General features: G+C 40.9%; 1 protein-coding gene across 1 annotated transcript in view; it reads right to left on the bottom strand.

Moving 5' to 3' along the window:
* LOC132833011 (ectonucleotide pyrophosphatase/phosphodiesterase family member 3-like) overlaps window positions 1-23,963 on the bottom strand; it is a 130,167-nt gene that overhangs the window by 40,638 nt on the left and 65,566 nt on the right. Inside the window, exons 11-17 of the mRNA XM_060851274.1 lie at window positions 19,046-19,177; window positions 12,696-12,727; window positions 10,967-11,094; window positions 6,203-6,269; window positions 5,967-6,054; window positions 2,735-2,913; window positions 2,581-2,632 (exon numbers count right to left, since the gene is read on the bottom strand). Coding sequence (XP_060707257.1) covers window positions 2,581-2,632; window positions 2,735-2,913; window positions 5,967-6,054; window positions 6,203-6,269; window positions 10,967-11,094; window positions 12,696-12,727; window positions 19,046-19,177 — 678 coding nt within the window. The remainder of the gene's footprint in view (window positions 1-2,580; window positions 2,633-2,734; window positions 2,914-5,966; window positions 6,055-6,202; window positions 6,270-10,966; window positions 11,095-12,695; window positions 12,728-19,045; window positions 19,178-23,963) is intronic.

Raw genomic sequence — 23,963 nt, 5'->3', positions numbered from 1 at the left:
GCACCATCTGCTGGTATAAATCTTTTCTCCTAAACTGAAGAAGTTTCTGGCCTCTGACGTTTCCATCCATCTTTCTTTCTGGGTTATGACAGCTCAACTTAGTGAACATTAACAATTATCTCACCAGTTAGCTTGTCAAGGAAACAAGGGGGAGAGTGCAAGAACATTCTGGGGACAGGGGGGCACAAGGAAGAGGAAATCTCTCCCTGGCACACAGTCACAATCTCACGAGGTTTCACCAGGCCCTGGGTAAAATCCCCAAAGAGGAAGGCAAGGTGACATAAGCAACCAATAATTGGTCTCAGTGGAACCTTAATTTATCCATGGTAGAGCAGGTTGCCAGTACCTTCTCCATTCTAGTAAAATACTCAACTAATGGGCAGGGGCAAGCAGATGGTAAAAATGGTTTCAGTGGTATGGCATACTGTTTTACACTGCCCGAATCACACTAGGAGGAAAATTAAAAATCAGCCCAGTGACCTTGTAGTAGCAATTTTTGTTAACATCAGAGAACAGGGCTTGCAATAAATCCTGTATTACAATATTAGTTTCATTCTTCCTAATTATGGTCGGAGTTCAAAACCAGATTAACACAAAATTTGGTTGAAAAGAAATTATTGATCAATTCAGGAAAGGGACATTGCAACTTATTGGGGACAATATTTTATCCGCACTAATACTCAACACTGGTACCCCCCCCGAGGTGTGCACTCAGACCCCTACTGTACTCACTGTATACCTATGACTGCGTCGCCAAATACCAGACTAATGCCATTTACAAGTTCGCTGATGACACCACCACAGTCGGTAAAACCTCAGCTGGCGATGAAACAGATCACAGACGGGAGGTAGAAGACCTGGAAAAATGGTGCACTGAGAACAACCTAGCTCTCAATGCCAGCAAAACCAAGGAACTCATTATTGACTTTCGGTGGGATGTTGCTCATTTCCCCCTACACATTAACAGCACAGATGTGGAACAAATGGAGAGCGTCAAGTTCCTGGGAGTGGTCATCCACAACAAGCTTTCTTGGACTCTTCATGTGGATGCAAAGGCCCAACGTCTCTTTTTCCTCATGCAGCTGAGGAAACTTGGCATGACAGCGAATACACTTGCCAACTTTTTTAGGTGAGCCATCGAGAGAATTCTGTCTGGATGAATCACTACCTGGTATGGCAACTGTACCATTCAAGATTGGAGACGGTTACAGAGAGTGGTGAACCCAGTCCGGACAATCACAAAGACCAATTTCACATCTATAGAATCCATCTACCAGGCCCGCTGTCAAGGAAAGGCTGCTAGCATTCTCAAAGATCCATCCCACCTAGCAATGTTTTTCTACAACCTCTACCAATGGGGAGAAGGTACAGAAGCCTGAACACACGCACCAGCTGGTTTCGTAACAGTTGCTACCCTATTGTTGTTAGAATACTGAATGGACTCTCAAACTCTTAGCATTCACCTGTACCTGTGTTTTTGCTGCTGTTTACCTATTATTTACTTATTTACGCTATTTAACTGTGATCTGTCTGAATTGCTCACAAGACAAAGTGTTTCATTGTGCCTTGGGACACGTGACAATAAATTCAATTCAATTTGATTCAATTCAATTCAACTTTAAGTTGTAACAATACAATATGCTGATGGTGCTTCCACATGTGTAATGACAACACCTAGCTATACCTCCCTGCAGCCTCATTGCTGTCTTTTCAAACTACTTTTCAGGTCACTTGGTCTGACCTCCAGTTCTGAATATGTAGAAATTTCCTCTGACTAAATATTGTAAAGTCTGAAGGCATTATCTCCAATTCCCACCACAAACACCGCTTCCTCTCTCTATAAACTATCTACTATTGAAACAGATGTTTCATAATCTTGTTATGTCTGACCCTTATATGAATTTCTGACCATCATCTGCATCAAGGTGCTAACTTTTATCCCCATAACTTTAGACAACCATCCTTAGCTCTGCTCATCTGCTGCTTTGTTACCTGCAGATTTGAATATTGCAATGTTCTCTTTGCTGGCCTCAAACTCAAGATCATCCAACTATCAATGGCTGTATCCTTAATAATTCTTGTGAAATGCCTTGGCATATCTTACTGCATTAAAAGCACCACATAAATAGGAGTTGATGTTGCTCTTTTATGCAAAATCACAAAGTGTTGTTTGTCCAATATTCTCGATATTTGCAGAAGTATGTCCTGCATCATAAATAACGAGTGGGAGGTGGGGGAGATTACTATAATTAATTATAATTGAATTATTACAGCAGTTATTGGATAGACAGTGGCCCAACTGGATTTTTGAATAAGTGAATGTGCAATTGAAACTGCAAAACCTATTTGAACATGGAAGCAGATGTTTACCTTCACTGTGGGGCAATACTTTTTCAGGAAGAATGTTGAACCCGACTGATTTTATTCTGCTGAAACCAACAGAATAATAGTAACCTGGCTTTTGCAAAGGACAAATAACCCGATCGGCTGGATACCACCCAGACAATAAAGATGAAAATCCCAGTTTATGAGCCAGAATAGGCAACATTTGGTAACAATTATACAGTTACAGTTTCCTACCTTCAGTTGAGGACAGTTTTAATTCCTTGCATGCATCTGCAGGTAATGATTCCTAAAAAGTGGAAATACTTGTGTAAGACACCAATGTAACAGGTTCTGAAAGCAGTTAGTCAATTGTAAGATAACAATTGAGATTAAATATCGTCATAATTACCACAGAACTGCATAGGCATTTTGTTTGTGGAATTACAGTTGACATAAAGTCTGTTGAAGAGCAAGATGATGCTGAGGATACTTCTTTGGAATGGATAGGGTTGTAGACAGGTTTCTTTAAAAGATGATTTAGACTCCCATGAGTCCCATTGTTGGGTGCAGGAATGATCTGCAACAAATCTAATGCAAGGGATGATTAAAACCTATACAAAAAACATACTGCTGAGTCTTTCACTGAAATATTAATGTGAATCTGTACTTCAACATGTGCTGATATTATAACACAGCAGTTTTCTTGCCATCACTATCTGTAATTTTCTTCACTTAAGTTATGTGGTAAAAGACACATATGACTTATAATCATATACTGATGCAGACAATCATGAAATTAGACATGAAATTAAAGTTCCTTTGTGCATTACAAAGAAATTACAACAAGTAAGGATAACTGAATGGCCAGTAATGCCAAAAAAAGGACATTTAAAACAGCAAAGCTCATTGATTTGGAAGGTGATAATAAAAAATAGAAACAGATAAACAAATCTTTTGCATATCGTTAATGCAATATAATACAAAATAAAATGAGCCATGTGTAGATTTTTTGGTCAGTTAAATTCACAATGGTTACATAATTTCATTTTTTTATTCAAAAGGATCACTAATGGAAATGCTGTTTTTGGTTATTGTTGGAAATACAGCAACAAATGAAAGGCCCACTTTCATTTTGGAGCATACTCGCTCCCGGCCTTTCTTCAGCTTAAGATGGTGATTATCTCAACTTTATCTGCCCTATGCTGTATTCGATAAGTTCTTACAGTTGGGTAGTTTGTTTCATTACTGTAGTTTTGAATAATGCAGAAATACCACAAAAATCCTACTCATAACATTTAACTGCAGCAGCAGACTAGCCAAAACCATGGATCTAATTGCTTCTAATTATATGGTTCCCATTGCGAATAGTTAGATAATTATGGGTGGTAAAGGAGATGGATATTGAATTCTGTAAAATAGTAAATAAAGCAGATGCACATACAAACCCAGAGGTATAGGTCAATCCACTCTGAATCTGATAAGTGCAAAGAAAATTACAGCATAGGAACAGGCCCTTCGGCCCTCCCGGCCTGCACCGATTCAGATTCTCTATCTAAACCTATCGCCTATTTACTACAGGTCTGTATCCCTCTGCTCCCTGCTCATTCATATCTCTATCTAAATACATGAAGACCCATATGACTTCTAACCATATATCAATGCAGACAATCATGAAATTAGACATGAAATCAAAGTTTCTTTGTGCATTACATAGAAATTACAACAAGGAAGGATAATTGAATGGCCAATAATGTCTAGATATATTTTAAAGGCACCATTATGCCCACCTCTACCTCCTCCACTGGCAACTCTTTCCGGGCTCCCACAATTCTTTGCGTAAAGAACTTTCCATGCATATCTCCCTTAAACTTTTGCCCTCTCAACTTGAACTTGTGACCCCTAGTAATTGAGATCCCCCACTCTGGGAAAAAGCTTCTTGCTATCAACCCTGCTTACACCTCTCATGATTTTGTAGACCTCAATCAGGTCCCCCCTCGACCTCTGTCTTTCTAATGAAAATAATCCTGATCTACTCAACATCTCTTCATAGCTAGTGCCCTCCATGCCAGGCAATATCCTGGTGAACCCCTTCTGCACTCTCTCCAGAGCATCCATATCCTTTTGGTAATGTGACAACCAAAACTGTATGCAGTATTCCAAATGTAGTCGAACCAAAGTCTTATATACATGTAACATGACCTGCCAACTTTGGCTTAAGGGGCTGAATTCCATTTTGTAACTCCTAGTTCACGTGTTCTTATCCAAATCCACTTTAATTTCAATTCTTTGAACCAAAAATGTAAAAACTGTAACATGACCTGCCAACTCTTGTACCCAATACCCTGTCTGATGAAGGAAAGCATGCCGTATGCCGCCTTGACCACTCTATCAACCAGAGTTGCCACCTTCAGGGTACAATGGACCTGAACACTCAGATCTCCCACTGTATATCAATTTTCCCCAGGTCTGTTCCATTTACCATACAGTTCATTCTTGAATTGGATCTTCCAAAATGCATCACCTCGCATTTGCCTGGATTGAACTTCATCTGCCATTGTTCTACCCAATTCTCCAATCTATCTATATTCTGCTGCATTCTCTGACAGTCCCCTTCCTATCTGCTCCTCCACCAATCTCAGTATCATCTGAAAACATGCTAATCAGACCACCTATACCTTCCTCCAGATCATTTATGCATAGGACAAACAAAAGTGGTCCCAACACATATTCCTATGGAACACCACTGGTCACGGTTCTCAATTTTGAGAAACTCCCTACTCTGCCTCCTGCTACCCAGCCTGTTCTCTATCCATTGAGCTAGCACACCCTGGCCCCCATGTGACTTCACTTTCTCCATCAGCCTACCATGGGAAGCTATATCAAACGCCTCACTGAACTCCATTTATATAACATTTCTAGCCCTTCCTTCATCAATCAACTTTGTCACTTCCTCAAAGAATTCCATTAAGTTGGCAAGACACAACCTTCCATGCACAAGACCATGTTGCCTATTATTGATAGGCCCATTCTCTTCCAAATGTAAATAGATCCTATCCCTCAGTACCTTCTCCAGCAGCTTTCCTACCACTGACATCAGGCTCACTGGTCTATAATTACCTGGATTATCTTTCTTAAACAAGGGGACAACATTAGCAATTCTCCAGTCCTCCACAACCATACATCAATGCAGACAATCATGAAATTAGATATGAAATTAAAGTTTCTTTGTGCATTACAAAGAAATTACAACAAGGAAGGATAATTGAATGGCCAATAATGTCTAATGTCTGTGTTCAAGGATGCTGCAAAGATCATGGCTGATTTGACTGCAGCCTCACCTCCACTTTCCTGCCTATTACTAATATCCTATGATTCTAACATTGGTCAAAAAATTATCTGACCCACATTAAACACACTCAATGATCCTGCTCCACCAATCTCTGAGGAAGAGAGCTCCATAGACTCAGAACCCATACAGAAAAATAAAATCACCTCATTGCCATCTTTACACCCTTTACTTGTAAACTGTAACCTCAAGTTTTAGTCTCTCCCAGAAGGTGAAACAGCCTTTCAGAATTCCATGCTGTCAAGTCCCCTTCATAACTGAGTAAATATCACCATAAAAATCTCCACATTCTTACCGCACATCAGATTATAGACTTCAATGTTTAAAAAGGGTTGAACTTCAGTTTTGGTTTTAAATGCAGGCCCATGGGCTAAAAAGATGGCCTGTCATTGAAAGAAAATGAAAATACAATTACTGTTTAAAGCAATAAACTATATTCCAAAACCTGCAACAATATTCAAACTATGTCCTTAGTAATGCAAGCATAATGCAAGATACAGGATGACTCAGATCCTAAAAATCACACCTTACCTGCATATTCTTGAATAGATTATCAGAACCATGAAATCCTCCTGTACAATATTTCATTGGTGGTTTGCTGAAAAAGGTATGCAAACAATTGCCAGGTTAGCTCGAATTACAATACCATGTATGTGAAACTATTTATTTATTTTAGAGTAGGCAAAGAAGCCTAAATTTGTTCACGAAAATGAACATCGAATCCTCCAAAAGACAACACAAAATGAAGGTGGAGCACAGTGAATTGGATGAAATGCAATGAAGTAATATACTGTGTGCATATTCATCAACGTTCCTGTGGAAAGAAAGCTACTTGGGATATCCTGCTTTCATAAACTATAGGGCTCTATCTATAACAAAGGCACATTTGCGTAGTGGTAAACACTATAAAGGCTGGGTCGATGTGCACTGATGGTTAGAAGCATGAGAGGTGACCTTATTAAAACATACAGGTTTCTGAGGAAGTTTACTGGACAAAAGCTGCTTTCGCTGTTTATCCCCATCAGGAACCCTAGAATTAGGAGGCAAAGTCCCGAGATAAGTGGTTTCCCATTTAGTTTTGGAATTCTCTTCAAAAAAGAGAATTGGGTTAATGAAAACAGATTTCTGACTTGCAATCAAGTCAAAGATTTTAAGAGCCTTGGAGCAAAGTGGAGTTAAAATCACAATGATCTCCATCATCGGAAAATTAGACTAAACAGTTCAAAATACCCATTCCTCTCCTATTTCTTTTGAACCTACAATCCTAATATGGCCGAAACCACTGCATGCCTTTGTTATGTAAGATTCCATGAGTCTGCAGTGTTAAAGAAACACATGGTGGAATACTTAGTCATGACTTATGTTTTGTCAATATTGAGATCAAATCCATTTCACATATTACTGCCATATTGATACAATGTTGCTAGTGAATGTTTTTGCATATGTTCTACACTTATGGAATTTTTTTTTCACCATTTGTTTAACATCCTTTGGTCCCTCAAAATGTATTTATACACTGATTCGAAGGCTGAACATCTGTAAGACTGGCAGAAGTAACTGCCACGTCAGTATCATGGACTACATCATCGACAAAGTGGGATTTGAACATAGATCAAACGAGCAAACTTTCTTTTTTGACCATGCCCTCCAGGTCTCATATCCCACACTTCTTTCATTCATTTCTTGCAACTGCTTTTCTCTATCAAGCCTGCCTCTGCTGGCATTTTTCTGAAATTTCTCCTTCGGGAAGAACTTTATCAATGAATATCACCACTGGCTTCAATTTTCTACCATCTGCCATGATTAAACCACTACAAAACAAATGGCCAATCATCTTCACAAAATGTTTTCATTTCCCCCACCAGCCACAGTGACAGTCTTAAAGGCATGTTGAATTTCTTTAGTATTTTATCTATATTTCTGATCTAGACCAGCTGATCTGTATTCATCTCTTGATGTCAGATGACAAAATGGTGGGGTTGTATGATCTTGTTCAAATTCCTGAAGAAGGGCTTATGCCCGAAACGTCGATTCTCCTACTCCTTGGATGCTGCCTGACCTGCTGCGTTTTTCCAGCAACTCATTTTTCAGCTTGTTGTTCAAATGACAGATGCTGTGAAATTTTAATTTTTGGACAAAATGCACCATTCCATGAACCTGGTGCACCATCCCATATTAGCTCAGAATCCTGAAATATCACCTTTCCTCACTTCACAAAGGGTGTGGAGGCGGATGGCTCATTGGTTGAGAATATGCCCATTTTGCCATTTCTCATTAAGCCACTCAGACTTCTTTCTCAAGTTTAAATTGACTTGAAGGCTTTTTATTCCTTCATTTAGGCATCACGATAGATCACTTGGCATAGTCTTATTGATTTGTCAGAATATTGCCTTTAGAATTGGCAAATAGAATATCTAAATGTCTCACACATGTCTTTCAATGAGTTCTGGCAATCACCAGTAAGTAACTACACCCCACTTGACTAATGAAAATCTAGGTTTCCACGATGTAGGTCAAAGAAAAATTGGGTGTACATACAACAATTGGGTCTGGTTCAGAAAAGATTTACCAGGATGTTCCTGGGACTGGAGGGTTGAAGTTATTAAGACAGGCTGAATAGGCTGGGACTTTTTTCACTGGAGCATAGGAGGTAGAGGGGTGATGCTATAGAGGTTCATAAAATCATAGAAGGGCACAGATCAGGTGAATAGCACTTTTCTTTAAAGTGAGGAGTTCAAAACTAGAGGGAATATTTTTAAGGTGAGAGGAGAAAGATTTAAAGAGAGACCTGAGCAGCAACTTTTTCAGACAGGGTGCAGTTCATATGTGGAATGAACTACCAGATGAAGTGGTAGGTGCAGGTACAGTTATAACATAAAAAACCTTTGGACAAATCCATGATTAGGAAAAGTTTATAGGGATACAGGTGAAACACAGTCAAGTGGGACTAGTTTAGTTTGGGGAAACTTGGTCGGCATTGTCAAATAGGACCGAAGGGTCTGTTTCCATGCTATATGACTCTGTAAAGGTCATGGGCTTGACTTTGACATATATGGTATTCACTGCCGTGATATTACTGACAAAGAGAAATAGGAGGGCCACTTTTATTAAAAGCAAGTGGAACACCTGTTTTCCCAGGAGATATTAGATTAACTGAGACAGGTAGGAATATTTGTCAAACCAATTAGCAATTGCAAAATGTAGCCCTCATTTAATGATTCTCAAGAAAAGTAACGTGAAACCCATACAAACCCCACACAGAAAGATGAGAGAGGTGTTACCATGATGCCTGCTTATAATTAGGTTGTTTGCAGCAATCATGCTTGAAACTGAAATTATTATTTTGTGATTGATTTTATGCCTATTAGAATGCACCATGTACAAAGGATTACCCATCTGTAGATAATTCAACAATTAAAACTATGTTCAGGCAGCATCTGAGGAGCAGGAGAACTGACGCTTCCGACATAAGCCCTTCATCAGAAATGAGGCTTGGGGCCAGGGGGGCTGAGAGATAAATGGGATGGGGTGGGGTGGGGAATGGGGGTGGCCTGGAGTGGGGGGTGGGCGGGTAAGATAGCTGAGAATGCAGTAGGTAGATGAAGGCAGGGGAGAAGGTGATGGGTTGGAGAGGAGAGTGGAGCGGATAGATGGGAAAGGCAATGGACAGGTAAAGAGGGTGGTGCCAAGTTGGAGGCTTGGGACTGGGATGATGTGGAGGAGGGGAAATGAGGACACTGGTAAAATCCACATTAATCCCGTGTGGTTGCAGGGTCCTAAAGCCGAAGATGAGATGTTCTTCTTCCAGGTGTTGGTGATGGAAGAGGCCCAGGACCTGCATGTCCTTGGCAGAGAGGGAGGGGGAGTAGAAGTGTTCAGCCATGGCAAAGTGGGGGTGGTTGGTGCATGTGTCCCAGAGATGTTCTCTGAAATGATTCGCAAGTTGTTGTCCTGTCTCCCTGATATAGAGGAGACCACATCAGGTGCAACAGATACAGTAGATGACATTGGTGGAGATACTGGCAAATCTCTATCAGTTTTGGAAGGATCCTTTGGGGCCTTATACAGAGGTGAGGGAGGGAGGTGTGTGTACACAGGTTCTGCTGAGGAAAGAGATGCGTATGTGGTAGCGAGTCTGCTTCAGGACGTAGCTGAAGACCTTCAGGGCAAAGGAGATGACCTAGGGGGTGCAGTGAGACAGGGACTCACTGAGATCCTTATACAGAGAGGAGGAGAACTTCAAGGTAGGCATCCTTGGAAGAGGCCTCGCAGCAAGGTTGAAATCAACTAGGAGGAAGGGAAGACTGCAGATGCGGGAGATCTGTATCCGTTGCACCCGAGGGAGAGACAGGACACCAACATGCAGGTCCTGGGCCTCCTCCTTCACTTAACCCTTACTACCTGATGCTTGGAGAAAGAATACTTCATCTTCTGCCTTGGGACCCTGCAACCAAACAGGATTAATGTGGATTTCACCAGTTTCCTCATTTCCCCTCCCCCTACATTATCCCAGTCCCAAGCCTCCAACTCAGCACCACCCTCTTTACCTGTCCATCACCTTTCCCTTCTATCCGCTCCACCCTCCTCTCCGACCTATCACCTTCTCCCCACCTTCATCTACCTATCACATTCTCAGTTACCTTCTCCCCAACCGCATCCCCCCTCTCCCATGGATCTCTCAGCCCTCCGGCCCACAAGCCTCATTCCTGATGAAGGGCTTATGCCCGAAACACTGATACTCCTGCTCCTTGGATGCTGCCTAATCGGTCGTGTCTCTTCAACACCACACTCTCAACTCTGATCTCCAGCATCTGTGGTCCTCACTTTCTCCAAGTAAAACTAAGTTTCAAAGTTAAAGCAGGGAGGTTGGATATAGTCTGTCAGGCAGAATTTGTGGAAACAACAGCAACAATCAGCATTGTATATAGAATCCTTTTTTCCAGTTCTACATTAGAGTTGGACGGCTGTTTGTAGGTTTTCAATAGGCATTGCACGACATGCTGTGTGTTTCCAGTGGTTTCTATTTATCTTAGATTCTCAATACTTGTAGCATTGGGCTTTTGCTTAAATTGACATAGAAACAAAGAATACAGGAGCAGGAATAAGCCTTTTGGCCTCTCAAGGCCAACCTGTTATTCAGTATGATCACAGCTAATCATCCAATTCAGTACTCTGCTCCTGCCTTCACCCCATATTGTTCAATCACTTACTCCTAAAGAACCGTATCTACATCTTGGAAGACTTCAATGATTCGATTTCAACTGTGATAGAGAATTCCACAGGCTCACCACTTACAGGCTGGCCTGCCATTGTGGATCCAAATACAAATGAACATCTTCAATTCTTTTACTGTTGGCATAATGGAAGCGCCTTGGCAAGAATTGCTTCAGATAGGGCGTAAAGTGTTGATGTGGTGACCTGCACTAATGAAACATCAAAAAAAAACTGTCAACTGTCTGCATTACATTTCAGAATTACTACATTAGAACTTAGAAGGTTTCCCATCTCAAAAGATTCACAAGGCAAACAGTGCACATGGTTATGTTCATTTTCATTAGCTTGTTTTCCCTGGAGTAGGTCACGAGCCTGAAGGTGACAGGAATAGATTGGAAAGCATGGCTGACCAGGAGAGTATTTTGTTCACTCGTGGAATGTGGGTGTTGGTGACTGGGTCAACGTTTATGCCTGTCCCCAGTTACCCTTGAGAACGTGGCAGTGAGCTACCTACTTAACCACAGCAGTCCATGACCTATAGGTAAACACACAATGCCATTAGTGAGGCAATTCCAGGAATTTGACCCAGCTACAGTGAAGGAACAGCAATATATTTCCAAGTGCGGATGGTGAGTGGCTTGGAGAGGAACTTGAAAGTGGTGGTGCTTCCCTTGTCTTTTTAGATGGTTGTGATCATGGGCTTAGGAATTGTCTTTGAGAAATCTACGATTGTTTCAGGCTTTTTCGTGAATTTATGCCATACATCTTAAGTCATGATTATAGATGTGGTGCCAATCAGATGGGCTGCTTTGTCCTGGATGGAGTCAAGCTTCTTAAATGTTATTGGAGCTGCACTTATCCAGGGAAGTGGCGTGTATTCCATCATACTCCTGACTTGTGCCTTGTAGATAGTGGACAGGCTGTGGGGAATCAGTAGGTAAATTACTTGCTGCAGTATTCCTACCCTCTGACCTGCTCTTTTAGCTACTGCTTTCATGGGCCAAGTCTAGTTGGCCCAGGATGTTGACAGTGATGGATTCAGTGATGGTAATACCGAAGACTGTCAAGGCAAAGTGGTTAGATTTTTAATGGTCTGACATAGTATGGCACGAAAGTTCTTTCTCACTTGTCAGCCCAAGCCTGGATATTGACCAGATCTTGCAGGACTTGGACACAAACTGCTTCAATATCTGAGGAGCCGCAAATGGTGCTGAACATTGTGCAATCGTTGGTGATCATCACCACTTTTAAGCTTATGATGGAGGAAAAGTCATTGATGAAACAGGTGAAGACAGGTGTGCCTAGGATAATACCCTGAGGAACTTCTGCAGAAATGAACTGTGCTGAGATGAATGAACTCCAACAACAATAACCATCGAACTGGGTATGACTCCAACCAATGGATATTTCCTCCCCTCCCAATTCTCATTGATTCCAATTTTGCTTGAGTTCCTTTACACCATATACAGTCAACTGCAGCCTTTATCTCAAGAGCAATCACTCTCAGCACACCTCTGGAAATCAGCCCTATTGTCCATGTTTGAACTGTAAAGTCATGAGCTGACGACTCGTACCAACTACCATAAGACTGGAAGGGTTTGAAAGTTGATAAATTATCCCACTTGGCCATCTTCCACAATCAAGTTCTGGTATAGGACTCCAAGAGGGAGCTTCTGGCACAGAAGCAAGGGTGCTCCTACTGTATCACAAGAAATTAGCTTCCACTTTATATGACTCAATCATAATCACAATTATTCAAGGAATATAGGAAACCCATCGCTTTTATGAGAAAGTTGTGAAATTTACTTACAGTAAGGTTTTTTACAAGACCTTCTGAATCAACTGTAAAATAAAACATGGAATTAGCCACAACACAAAAGATTGGTTAGAAAGAAACACATCTTGCTGCTGATACACACCTCATAGCTATCATTTAAAAGGACAAGCTGAAGTCAGTCCTATCAATGTCATTCAATGAATATACTTGGCCAGGAGGAGGCAGCTTCTTTTATTTTTCTACCCTTTCCCCTATGTGACTAAGCCGTCCAGCACTACTGAAACGTCTCAGCCAATTTAAGTCTTTGGGTGGTCAATTAAATGGCCACTTAAAGACTTCATCCCTCTTGTGTTGGAATTCCAGGGGTAGCCATGTGGGGACATCACATTGCAGGTAACCTGCCCATGGCTGATGGGAAGATCTGGGTAGTGTAGAATCCTGTTCAGGCATCCTTTGATCAAACGTCACCCTCAACCAACAGAGGCAAGAACCATGCCCCACAAGCAGAGCCCTCCTCACCCTTCAAAGTAATCTCCCCTCAAAACTCCTTTATAGACTTTCCCCGACTGGCCCTGATCTCAAGGCAAATGCTGCCAAATGGAAGTGGATCAGATTGCAATGTTTTGTCAACGTGGCTGAGGTCCATCGAACGGTCTGCTTCCGTGCTGTGTGACTCTATGATTCTAGTGCTGTTAGTCTGTCCCCTGGACCCCCTGCACTGGGCACAGCTCCTAGAGGCTGAGACAGGCCATTTCACCTGGAGGCTCAAAGAACCCTGCTGGCAGGTTCTGCCTTCAATTGCTTTTGGGCTCCTAGGAATGGCCCCTGCCACTTAGCCACCAGCCACCTCTCCAGTTGCTGGCAATGAACATTAAATTCAGCCCCCAGACTTCAGTGAACCTCACCTTCCACCCTCAAATCCATACCAGAGTCCCTCCCCCCACAAAACGCAGATTCATCACTCCACTGTCATGATGGATCAAAGAGCACCCCATCATGGGCTGTCAACTTGCACACCATCCGTTTCAGTTCTGTATGAATGCACTCCTCATAGTCAGGCATACTGAATGACTGCTATCCCCAGCTTCACTTAAAGCATATCTCAGCTTTAAAACTGGTAAGGAATAAACATCAAATACATATACTGAAATAAATAAATGATGGAAATGAGCACTGCAGCTCATCTGCACGAAATAATAAACAGCACTGCGGATGTCAAGCTTTAAAGCAACAGTATAATTCGCTGATCATTAATAAAGTGAAATATGAATTACCCATTCATTATGAACCCATATAATAATAGCTGAAGGCAGAAAAGGTTGTGGGCCCTGAAAATATCCCAGCTGCAGAATAAGCCACAGCTTTCCAGATCAGTTACAATGTTGGCATCTAATAGACCGGGTAAAAAGTTTGTGAGATTTGTAACTCGGGTGCTCGTTGTTGTGGTTCTGTTAGCCGAGCTAGGAATTTGTGTTGCAGACATTTCATCCCCTGTCTAGGTGACATCCTCAGTGCTTGGGAGCCTCCTGTGAAGTGCTTCTGTGTTGTTTCCTCTGGCATTTATAGTGGTTTGTCTCTGCCGCTTCCGGTTGTCAGGTCCAGCTGTCTGCTGCAATGGCCGGTATATTGGGTCCAGGTCGATGTGTTTGTTGATTGAATCTGTGGATGAGCGCTGTGCCTCTAGGAATTCCCAGGCTGTTCTCTGTTTGGCTTGTCCTATAATAGTAGTGTTGTCCCAGTCGAACTCATGTTGCCTGTCATCTGCGTGTGCGGCTACTAAGGATAGCTGGTCGTGTCGCTTTGTGGCTAGTTGGTGTTCATGGATGAAGATCATGAGCTGTCTTCCTGTTTGTCCTATGTGGTGTTTTGTGCAGTCCTTGCACGGGATTTTGTACACTACATTGGTTTTGCTCATGCTGGGTATCGGGTCCTTTGTCCTGGTGAGTTGTTGTCTGAGAGTGACTGTTGGTTTGTGTGCTGTTATGAGTTCTAGTGGTCATAGTAGTCTGTTCAGAAATGTTCTTGATGTATGGTAATGTGGCTGGTCCTTTGGGTTGTAGCATGTCCTCATTCCGTTATCTTTCCCTTAGGCAGCTGTTAATGAAATTGCGCGGGTATCCGTTTTTGGCAAATACATTGTATAGGTGTTCTTCCTCCTCTTTTTGCAGTTCTGGTGTGCTGCAGTGTGTTGTGGCCCTTTTGAACAGTGTCTTGATGCAACTTCTTTTGTGTGTTTTGGGGTGGTTGCTTTCATAGTTCAGGAGTTGGTCTGTGTGTGTGGCTTTCCTGTATACCTTTGTGCTGAATTCTCCGTTAGGTGTTCTCTGGACCATCACGTCTAGGAATGGGAGTTGGTTGTCCTTTTCTTCCTCTCTAGTGAATCGGATTCCTGTGAATGTGGCGTTAGTGATCTGGTGTGTGTTCTCTATTTCTGTGTTTTTAATGATTACAAAGGTATCATCTACATATCTGACCCAGAGTTTTGGTTGAATTTGCAGTAAGACTGTTTGTTCTAATCTTTGCATTACAGCTTCTGCTATGAGTCCAGAGATGGGTGAGCCCATGGGTGTGCCGTTGATTTGTTCATATATTTGGTTGTTGAATGTGAAGTGTGTTGTGAGGCACAAATTCTATCAACAAACACATCGACCTGGACCCAATATACCGGCCACTGCAGTGGACATCTGGAACTGACAACCGGAAGCGGCAGACAAACCACTATAAATGCCGGAGGAAACATCACAGAAGCACTTCACAGGAGGCTCCCAAGCACTGAGGATGTCACCTAGACAGGGGACGAAATGTCTGCAACACAAATTCCCAGCTTGGCAAACAGAACCACAAGACCGGGTAAAAATTTGCTTAAATATGTCCTGATCACAGAAAGCAGGTCAAACCCAAACCAATCACCACATAGACTACTCTCAAACATCAACAAGTGATGAAAGGTGTCAGCAACAAATTCTATCAAGCAGCACTTATACTGTAACCACTTGCTCCCTGATACTCAGATAGTGGTCTGCAAGGAATCTGAAGCTCATGACCTCCTGACCTTGGCGTTTGTCCAAACATGGAGAATTCAAGCATATGATACCCCTTCCATCAAGCAGATTTGACTGATCTGAGCTTTTTTGAGGAAATAACCCGAATGATTGATGAGGGTAGTACAACTGATGTAAACTATACGGAGTTAAGAACGGCTTAAGGTAGACTGGTTAATAAAGAAAAGCCCAAGGAATCCAGGGCTGGATACAAAAGCAGTTTAGTAGCAGGAAATGTGATGACGTTGCTGTGCTTGGCATCTTTTTTTCCAGACAGGTCATAAAAACAGCGATTCCAAAAGGTCTAGGCTTGAAGGGTTATAGGGCCAATTTGATTATAGCTAACATATACTGCCTCAGAAAAAGGCTTTCAAGTTTTCAAAAAAACTCTTATACAATAAAAGGGTAGTGGCCAGTTCTCCCAGCTCAGCTTTTCTCTGGGTTGGTTGCCTGGCTGTTCACCGAAAGCAGTCAGGCAGTGTGAAGTTGTTGGACCAAAGAAGCAGGTCCATACTGATCCTCCCACCACCCCCCCCCCGCCTCTCTCTCTCTGACATCTCTCTCCTGTAAGAACCTGCGTTTGATTTTTCCTTTTTTGCCAAGGGGTGTTTATGGGGATTGTTGCAGGAATTTGGACTACATCATTAAGTTGGGATAATTTGTTGGGTTTTCAGATAGGTTAAGTTATTCCATGTTCTCATTTGTTTGTGTTTCACTTGGTAAACTTGTAAATAAAATCTGTTTTGCTTAAAACTAAGTGGTTTAACCAACTTCATCACTTCTGGAATATCCGTGTTACACCTGATGAAAACAACTAGCAAACTAGCTACTTTCTTGAAATGATTTCAGAGGATCTCATTGGTCTGTAAAAGAAACAAAGCATAATTACCAATGGATGTTTTTGTGACTCAGGCTATTTCCAATAGAATTCCACAAAGCTCAGTGCTCGGTCCTCTGACTTTTGTGATATACATTAATAATTTGTACTTGTGCAATTGATTGTGTGGAAATCAGCGAGGAGGGCAGAAGAACCAGTGTAGGCTGGTCTGCCAGGTCTGGTCCGTCATTGTGAAATCAGACCATATCTGATCTTTAGCTTAATTACCTTCAACCATCTTTGCTCCTTAAAACTGAATATTGTGATGAAACTGAGATATTCACAAATGTATGCATGTTTGAGCTCTTTGAATTCTAAGTTAGATATCTGTGCTTGTCAGTATGTTTGGAGTTAGCAATTAGCCTTTTAAAAACAGCAGTAAGAATAATTTTAAAAAGTGGAAGCCATCTGGAGTTCCGAGGCAACTACCCAAAGGACTTAGGATAAGACCTTCTCTGTGTTGGGAAGTCATTTGAGAGAGAAGCATATATTGAGCACTGACGTACTGAAAAGACTTTTGATGGAGTAACATGTGCTAAGCAGCTTTCCTAAGAAATGGAGTTAAAGTAAAGAAAGCTTAGATTAAGAAGTTATTATTAATCCCAAACTGGAGTTTTGAGATACAGTCAGTGGAAGTGAAGTTTTCGATTATTTTTAAAAAGAAGAAACCAAATTGAAGCTACATAAGGAATAACGTTGTACTTGAAAGAAGCTAAGACAGGAGGAAGCAGAGGATGATTATGGTGATGATTATGAAATATACTAATAGTAATAAAGAAAGAGTTATCTACAGTTCCAGATGAATTAAAGTTTCAATTACTTCAAGCCTAAAGTATTAAAAAATAAAAGAATCTCTCTCATCATTGGACATGTGCAGGACTGGGTCCTGCTAGAGGTATAACTAGATCATCTTAGAATTATAACAATGTTTGTATGTTGTGCCAGGGTGCACTAATTCTAATATAAAACTGGTCTTCTGTTCAATCTATATTGATTGTTTGGGTTTTTTCTACTGTGTTTAAACATCTTTGAATCAGAGCTATGAGGAGATAGAGACTTTCTTTGGTTAAGCTTCATTTCTATCGTTCATAAATTTTTGATTTATTGTTAAAAGAAAGGTGGTTATGTTTTAGTAAAAGATCAATTTGGTTGCAAAAAAAATCCATCCAGCCAGAATTCTGTCAGGAATCTGACTTGTCTGATACCAACGTCAACTGAGCTTACCTCATAATAACTGGAGCCACTAGATCATAATAATATCCTAACTTAATAATGCTAATTTCAATATTGAAATCACAAACATCTCACGAGGCATTCATAGCTTCTGGGAGAGAACCTTTTGTCACATGCAATGTTCCTAATTTTCCTCCCAAAATGCTTAGCTTGAATTTAAAAATCCCTGTTCTCAATGCCCTCAGAGGGGATAACTGCTTGGAATCTATTCCAGCAACTCGTTTTGACATTTTAAGTAGCTCATTCACATCATCCCACAATGTCCTACACAATAAAGCACTATAAAAGTTCCACATTTATGCAAACTGTCCTCACATTTTGAGCATATGAGGAGTTACCTTGAGAAGGTTCTGACAACACAGCAATCCCCACACACTTTAGGTAATAAACTTCAATACCATGAGCACATCGGGATTATTCTAATTATGGTAACAGGGATTGGAAAGTAAGTATTCTCAGCATCTGCCTTACATTCCCTTTTGTTTGGATGGTATAGACACTATGGATTATGCATTGTGTAAACTGTCTCCTATCATTTCCTTGCTGATAAAATGCTGCTGTAGTAGTTCGATGTATTTTTGTTGATTCTGACAAAGTCAACAGCATAAATAGTTTGCATTCTCTTATTATGATTAGGAACATAGATAACATGATTTCACAAAAGCAACATGTAAATCTTCTTTGCTAATTGGCTGCTTAGATAAGATCAAATTAAAAATCACACAACACCAGGTTTTAGTCCAATAGGTTTAATTGGAAGCACACTAGCTTTTGGAGCGACGCTCCTTCAGCAGGTGATAGTGGAGGGCTCGATCGTAACACAGAATTTATAGCAACAATTTGCAGTGTGATGTAACTGAAATTACACATTGAAAAACTGATTGTCTGTTAAGCCTTTCATCTGTTAGAATACAGTGATAGTTTCACTTCTTTACACATGAAACTATCACTGGATTCTAACAGATGAAAGGCTTAACAGACAATCAATTTTTCAATGTATAATTTCAGTTACATCACACTGCAAATTTTTGCTATAAATTCTGTGTTACGATCGAGCCCTCCACAATCACCTGATGAAGGAGCGTTGCTCCAAAAGCTAGTGTGCTTCCAATTAAACCTGTTGGATATAACCTGGCGTTGTGTGATTTTTTAACTTTGTGCACCCCAGTCCAACACAGGCATCTCCAAATCATAGATAAGATCAGAAATGCTTAATACTTTTGATTACCTACATGTGTAATAATCCTCTGGGACATTTTTGGCTCTTATTCGAGCAGCTGGTCCATAACGCATCTCAATGTTTTCGACGTTATCTAAGTATTCGCTCATATATACAACCTTGTTACAGTCAATTTGTTCCATTCCTGCAAGATAGAAAAAGTCAAGGAAAGCCAATGGATTTAGAGTGAATATAAAATTTCTATAAAAGAACAAAACTTTACTATAAATTTTATCACCTTTGGAATAATATCCCTTCAAATGTTCAACATGCAAATGAGCTAAGAATCTGGGATCACATGCTCCATCCACGACAGCATTCCAGGCAAATACATACTGCAATGACTAAGATCATTAGGAAGGTCTCACCTTATAAATCTTGCCCCTTGCCTGCAGCTTGGCAACCTAGATTACACTCACCACCAATTGCCCCTCTGTGATGAGTAAGCAGCCTGTGATCCTCTAGATCTATAGCAACTTTAAATTTTTACTGATGTCATGTAGAGACCACTTTGTACTCTACCTATTAGTTTAGCTGCAGGTAAACCCAGCATAGACCTTCAAATAAATGGTATCCATGTACCTTATTTGTGCAGAATTTAGATAGCTGAAGAATACTCTTACATAAACTGACTAATCATCTCATTACACTGTACAAACAACTAAAACAGGTCAATTTTTGAACAAACAATAAAAGTTTTTGTTACCAGATTCTCTATTTTCCACTAAAGTATCAACAGAACTCTGTAAATGTCACCACATGACCAAGCAGCTAAAATGATATTTACCATTTGGAAAGGTACAAGAGGCAAATTATAGGATATTCCAAAGACAAAATCTCAGTAAAATACTGGAGCTGCTTCAGAAATTTAAAGAGAACAGAGCAGTCTTCATTTAAGTCAATGAAATTGAGAATAAGAAATGCTGAATGGATGTTTCCCTCATAGTGAAGTCTAGGACTAGGGGGCACATTTAAAAAAAAAGCTTTGTCCATTTAGATCAGAGACAAGGAGTTCTTTTTCTCCCCTCAGTGGGCTGTTAGTCTGTCAAATTCTTTCTGTAGAACACAGCGCAGGCTAGGTCATTGAATACATTCAAGGCTGAGCTAGATAGACTTTGACCAACAAGAATTATGGACTGACAGGAAAACGGACTCAAAGCCCCAATTCTAGTAGCCCCTGAAACCTGCTCAGCCAAATAGTTTACTTGTGCTCATTATGAAATTGGCTTAGATAATATCAGAGATATTTAATACTTTTGATTACTAACATGTGTAATAAATCTCAGGGACATTTTTGGTTCTTATTCAACCAGCTGGTCCATAACACATCTCGATATTTTTGACATAATCTAATTTTGAGTTCTTATGACATATTAAATAACATTTTGTCAAATAGATGAATTTGTTTTGTTTTTCTAGGCACGTGATGATTGTAGAATATGTAACCAATTGCTAGCAGCTCTCAAGATGATTGCAATGAGCTATCTTCCTGAATTACCACAGTCCATATGGTGTAGGTATGCTCACAGTGTTGTTCTGAAGAGAGTATCAAGATTTTGATTCAGTGATAGTAAAGGAATGTGATACAACTCCAAGTCAGAATAGTGTGGAGCTTTGGAGGAGAAGTTTCAAATGGTGATTTGCTCATGTGTCTGTTATCCTTGTCCTTCTAGTTGGTAAAGGTCATGGGTTTGGAGAGTATTGCGGAAGGATCCTTGAGTTGCTGTATTACCTCTTGTAGTTATTACACACTGCTGTCACTGTGCATTGTTGGTGAAGAGAGTGAATATTTAAGATGGCGGATGGAGTGCTGATTAGGAACAGCATTAAAATAAACTAGGACTAATGGATCAGAACACAAAATGAAATCAATGAAATACAAAATTAAAAGAGAAGACATTTAGAGAAGACTTCTTAAAGATGATAAATGTTTGCTATAATCTGCTAGTAGAGCTGAAACCACATTGTAATATAGTTCAGGGATGAACTTCACTGGGCTCATTGACCATTTCTCATCACTGATTTTTCTTTTGCTCTTAAACACTCTTACTGTGAAGGGAGGTAGTCATACCAAGGTAAAATTGGACAGATGTGACCAGATTTCCAGTGTCTTCCTCATAGTGCCATCCATTATCTGCAAATAACACCAAATATTGCAGGGTATTGACAATGAGAGACAACACAGCTAAATCTAATTACATTTTCACTGATGTCAAACTGGGTCCTTTTGTTCGGAACCATTGCTGGGAACCATTGTACAGGATCATGGGCGAGCGATGAAAACTGACCATGACATTATATAGACCAAAGTCCCTCCTCTGTACCCATTCGCTTTGCCTTCATCTCTAGTAGAACCAAACAAAGCCACTGTGGGCATTTTAAAAGCTCTTTTCCAGCAAGTACTGTCACTTTAAGATAGATAGCTGTAGTTCAGCAGCTGTCCAGTATCATGTAAGGTAAGAGCATGTCATGAAGTTGGAAGGAGTTTCAAGAGAGAAGAAATTTTTTTTAAAGTGTTTGTCATACAGGTCAGAAGGGCAGAATTAAGAAGCAAAAATAGAAATTGCTGGAGAAATTCAAAAGGTCTGGTAGCATCTGTGGAGAGAAAACAGAGTCAAAATTTTGGGTGCAGTGACCTTTCATCAGAACTGTTTATCCAGCAATTTTTTTGTTTCTGAATTCTAGCATCTGCAGTTCTCAGTTTTATTTTAGCCTGTATTAAGAACTTCGCTAGTTATCAATGTTCAGGGGTGATCACATTCCTGAGCACCAGAAAGGCTGCCTCTGCTAATGACTTCTGTAACTTCAGAAATCAAGATGAGATTGAAAATGAGGAGCTCCCACTACAAAGGGCAGTGCCCACCATTAGTAGGCCAGACCCAAGGATCCAAGAACAACACTTCCATGGCAACACTTCTACCAATCACAATTCATAGTACAGCACAGAATGTTGTGCCAAATATGATGCTAAGTTAAACTAATCACCTCTGCCTGCACACAGCCCACATCCTGCCATTTCTTGCTTATTCATGTGTTTATATAAAAACTCTTAAACATTCCAATCACTGCCACTGCATTCCAGGTGCCTACCACTCTATGCCCTTCACATCTCCTTTGAACTTTTCCCCTCTTTCCTGAAATGCATGCTCTCTAGTATTAGACATTTCATCTCTGGGAAAAAGATTCTGACTATCACACTATCTATGCCTCTCAGACGTTTATAAACTTCTATCAGGTCTCCCCTCAGCCTCTGCCATTTCACAGAAAACAATCCTAGTCTCTAATTCAGGCAGTATCCTAATAAATCTCCTAGAGTTACAGAGATGTACAGCACAGAAACAGACTCTTGGAGTCAATGCAGACCAGATATCCTAAATAAATCTAATCCCATTTGCCAGCATTTGACCCATATCTCTCTAAACCCCTCCTCTTCATATACTCATCCAGATGCCTTTTAATGTCTGTAATTGTACCAGCCTCCATCACTTCCTCCGGCAGCTCATTCCATACACATACCACCCTTAGCAAGACAAGGTTGCCCCTTAGGTCCCTTTTATATCTTTCCCCTCTCACCTTAAACCTATGCCTTCTAGTTTTGGACTCCCCACCCCAGGGAAAAGACCATGTCTATTTACCCTATCCATTCCTCTCACGATTTTATAAACCTCTATAAGGTCACCCCTCAGCCTCCAACACTCCAGGGGAAACAGCCCCAGCCGATTTAGCTTCTCCCTGAGAACTGTTGAGAAGCCATTATGCATGCAGTATATCATGCTTCCACTTGGGAGGCCATAGCCTAGTGATATTATCGTTAGAATATTAATCCCAAACTCTGTAATGTTCCAGGGACCTGGGTTCAAATCCTGCCATGGCAGATGGTGGAATCTGAATTGAATAAAGTATCTGGAATTAAGATTTTAATGTTGACCATGATGCCATGGTTGATTGTCAGAACAACCCACCTGATTCAACTAATGCCCTGTAGGGAAGGAAATCTGTCATCCTTACCTGGCCTACATGTGACTCCAGACATACAGCATTGTGATGGGCAATAAGTGTTGGCCCAGCCAGTGACGCCCTCATCCCGTGAATGAATAATAAAAAAGAAGCATGGTCATTAAAAGGTCAGCTCACTAGAATTAAGTTCCCTTTCCCAACTAAGTTCTCCAGGTGTGAGTAATACCAGCCTTCTGATCCCTGACAGTATAACAGGTCAGCACCAGGTAAGGTCTTGTCGTAGCTGGACTTGAGGTTAGCAGCAGCTCTTTGGATGTGCTCATTCATGTTATGCTGCTTTGATTGAGATTCCAATGACCACACACTTAGCTGCACAGGGCTCGCAGGATTCTAAGGCAAAGGGGCTGACCTCTAACTGGAGGCAGACCAGCAGGGGTTGGTAGGCAGGTTGACCAAGGGAGGAATCTGCAGTGTATGAATGCATGTCTGGCTGTCATTAAATATGGTAACAAGACTTTCAGAGCCTTACACTGATCATAGCAATATGGACCTCTTGCGACCACTGCTTCAAGATTTCCCAAGATGTTTGGACACACACAGGTAATGAACTGGGATTACAGCAGTAGCCTAAGATAGCCTGCCACTGTGTAAACAGGATGCTCCCTTCCACATCCACCACTGAAAATGGGGCTACATAAGCTAAAATTCCAACCTGCTGAATTATTTGTAGAACAATAGAATTGATATGGGGCAATCCAATAGATGCAATTTATATCAGTTTTCAAAAGTATCTGTTAAGGTACCACAGAAGGCAAAGGGATACAAAGTTAGGAGGGCTTTGGCAACGGGGACATGGATCTGGTTGGAAAGAAGAGAGAAAAAGACAAAATTAAAAAGGATGAAAAGAAGTTGGAAAGATAGAATAGATAATTGCACACAATTCTTCCTTTCGACTGGTCATATTTACTGTAAAT

This window comes from Hemiscyllium ocellatum, chromosome 3 (genome assembly GCF_020745735.1).
Source record: "Hemiscyllium ocellatum isolate sHemOce1 chromosome 3, sHemOce1.pat.X.cur, whole genome shotgun sequence".
Lineage (NCBI taxonomy): Eukaryota > Metazoa > Chordata > Chondrichthyes > Orectolobiformes > Hemiscylliidae > Hemiscyllium > Hemiscyllium ocellatum.
This window is presented reverse-complemented; position numbering and strand designations above follow the sequence as displayed.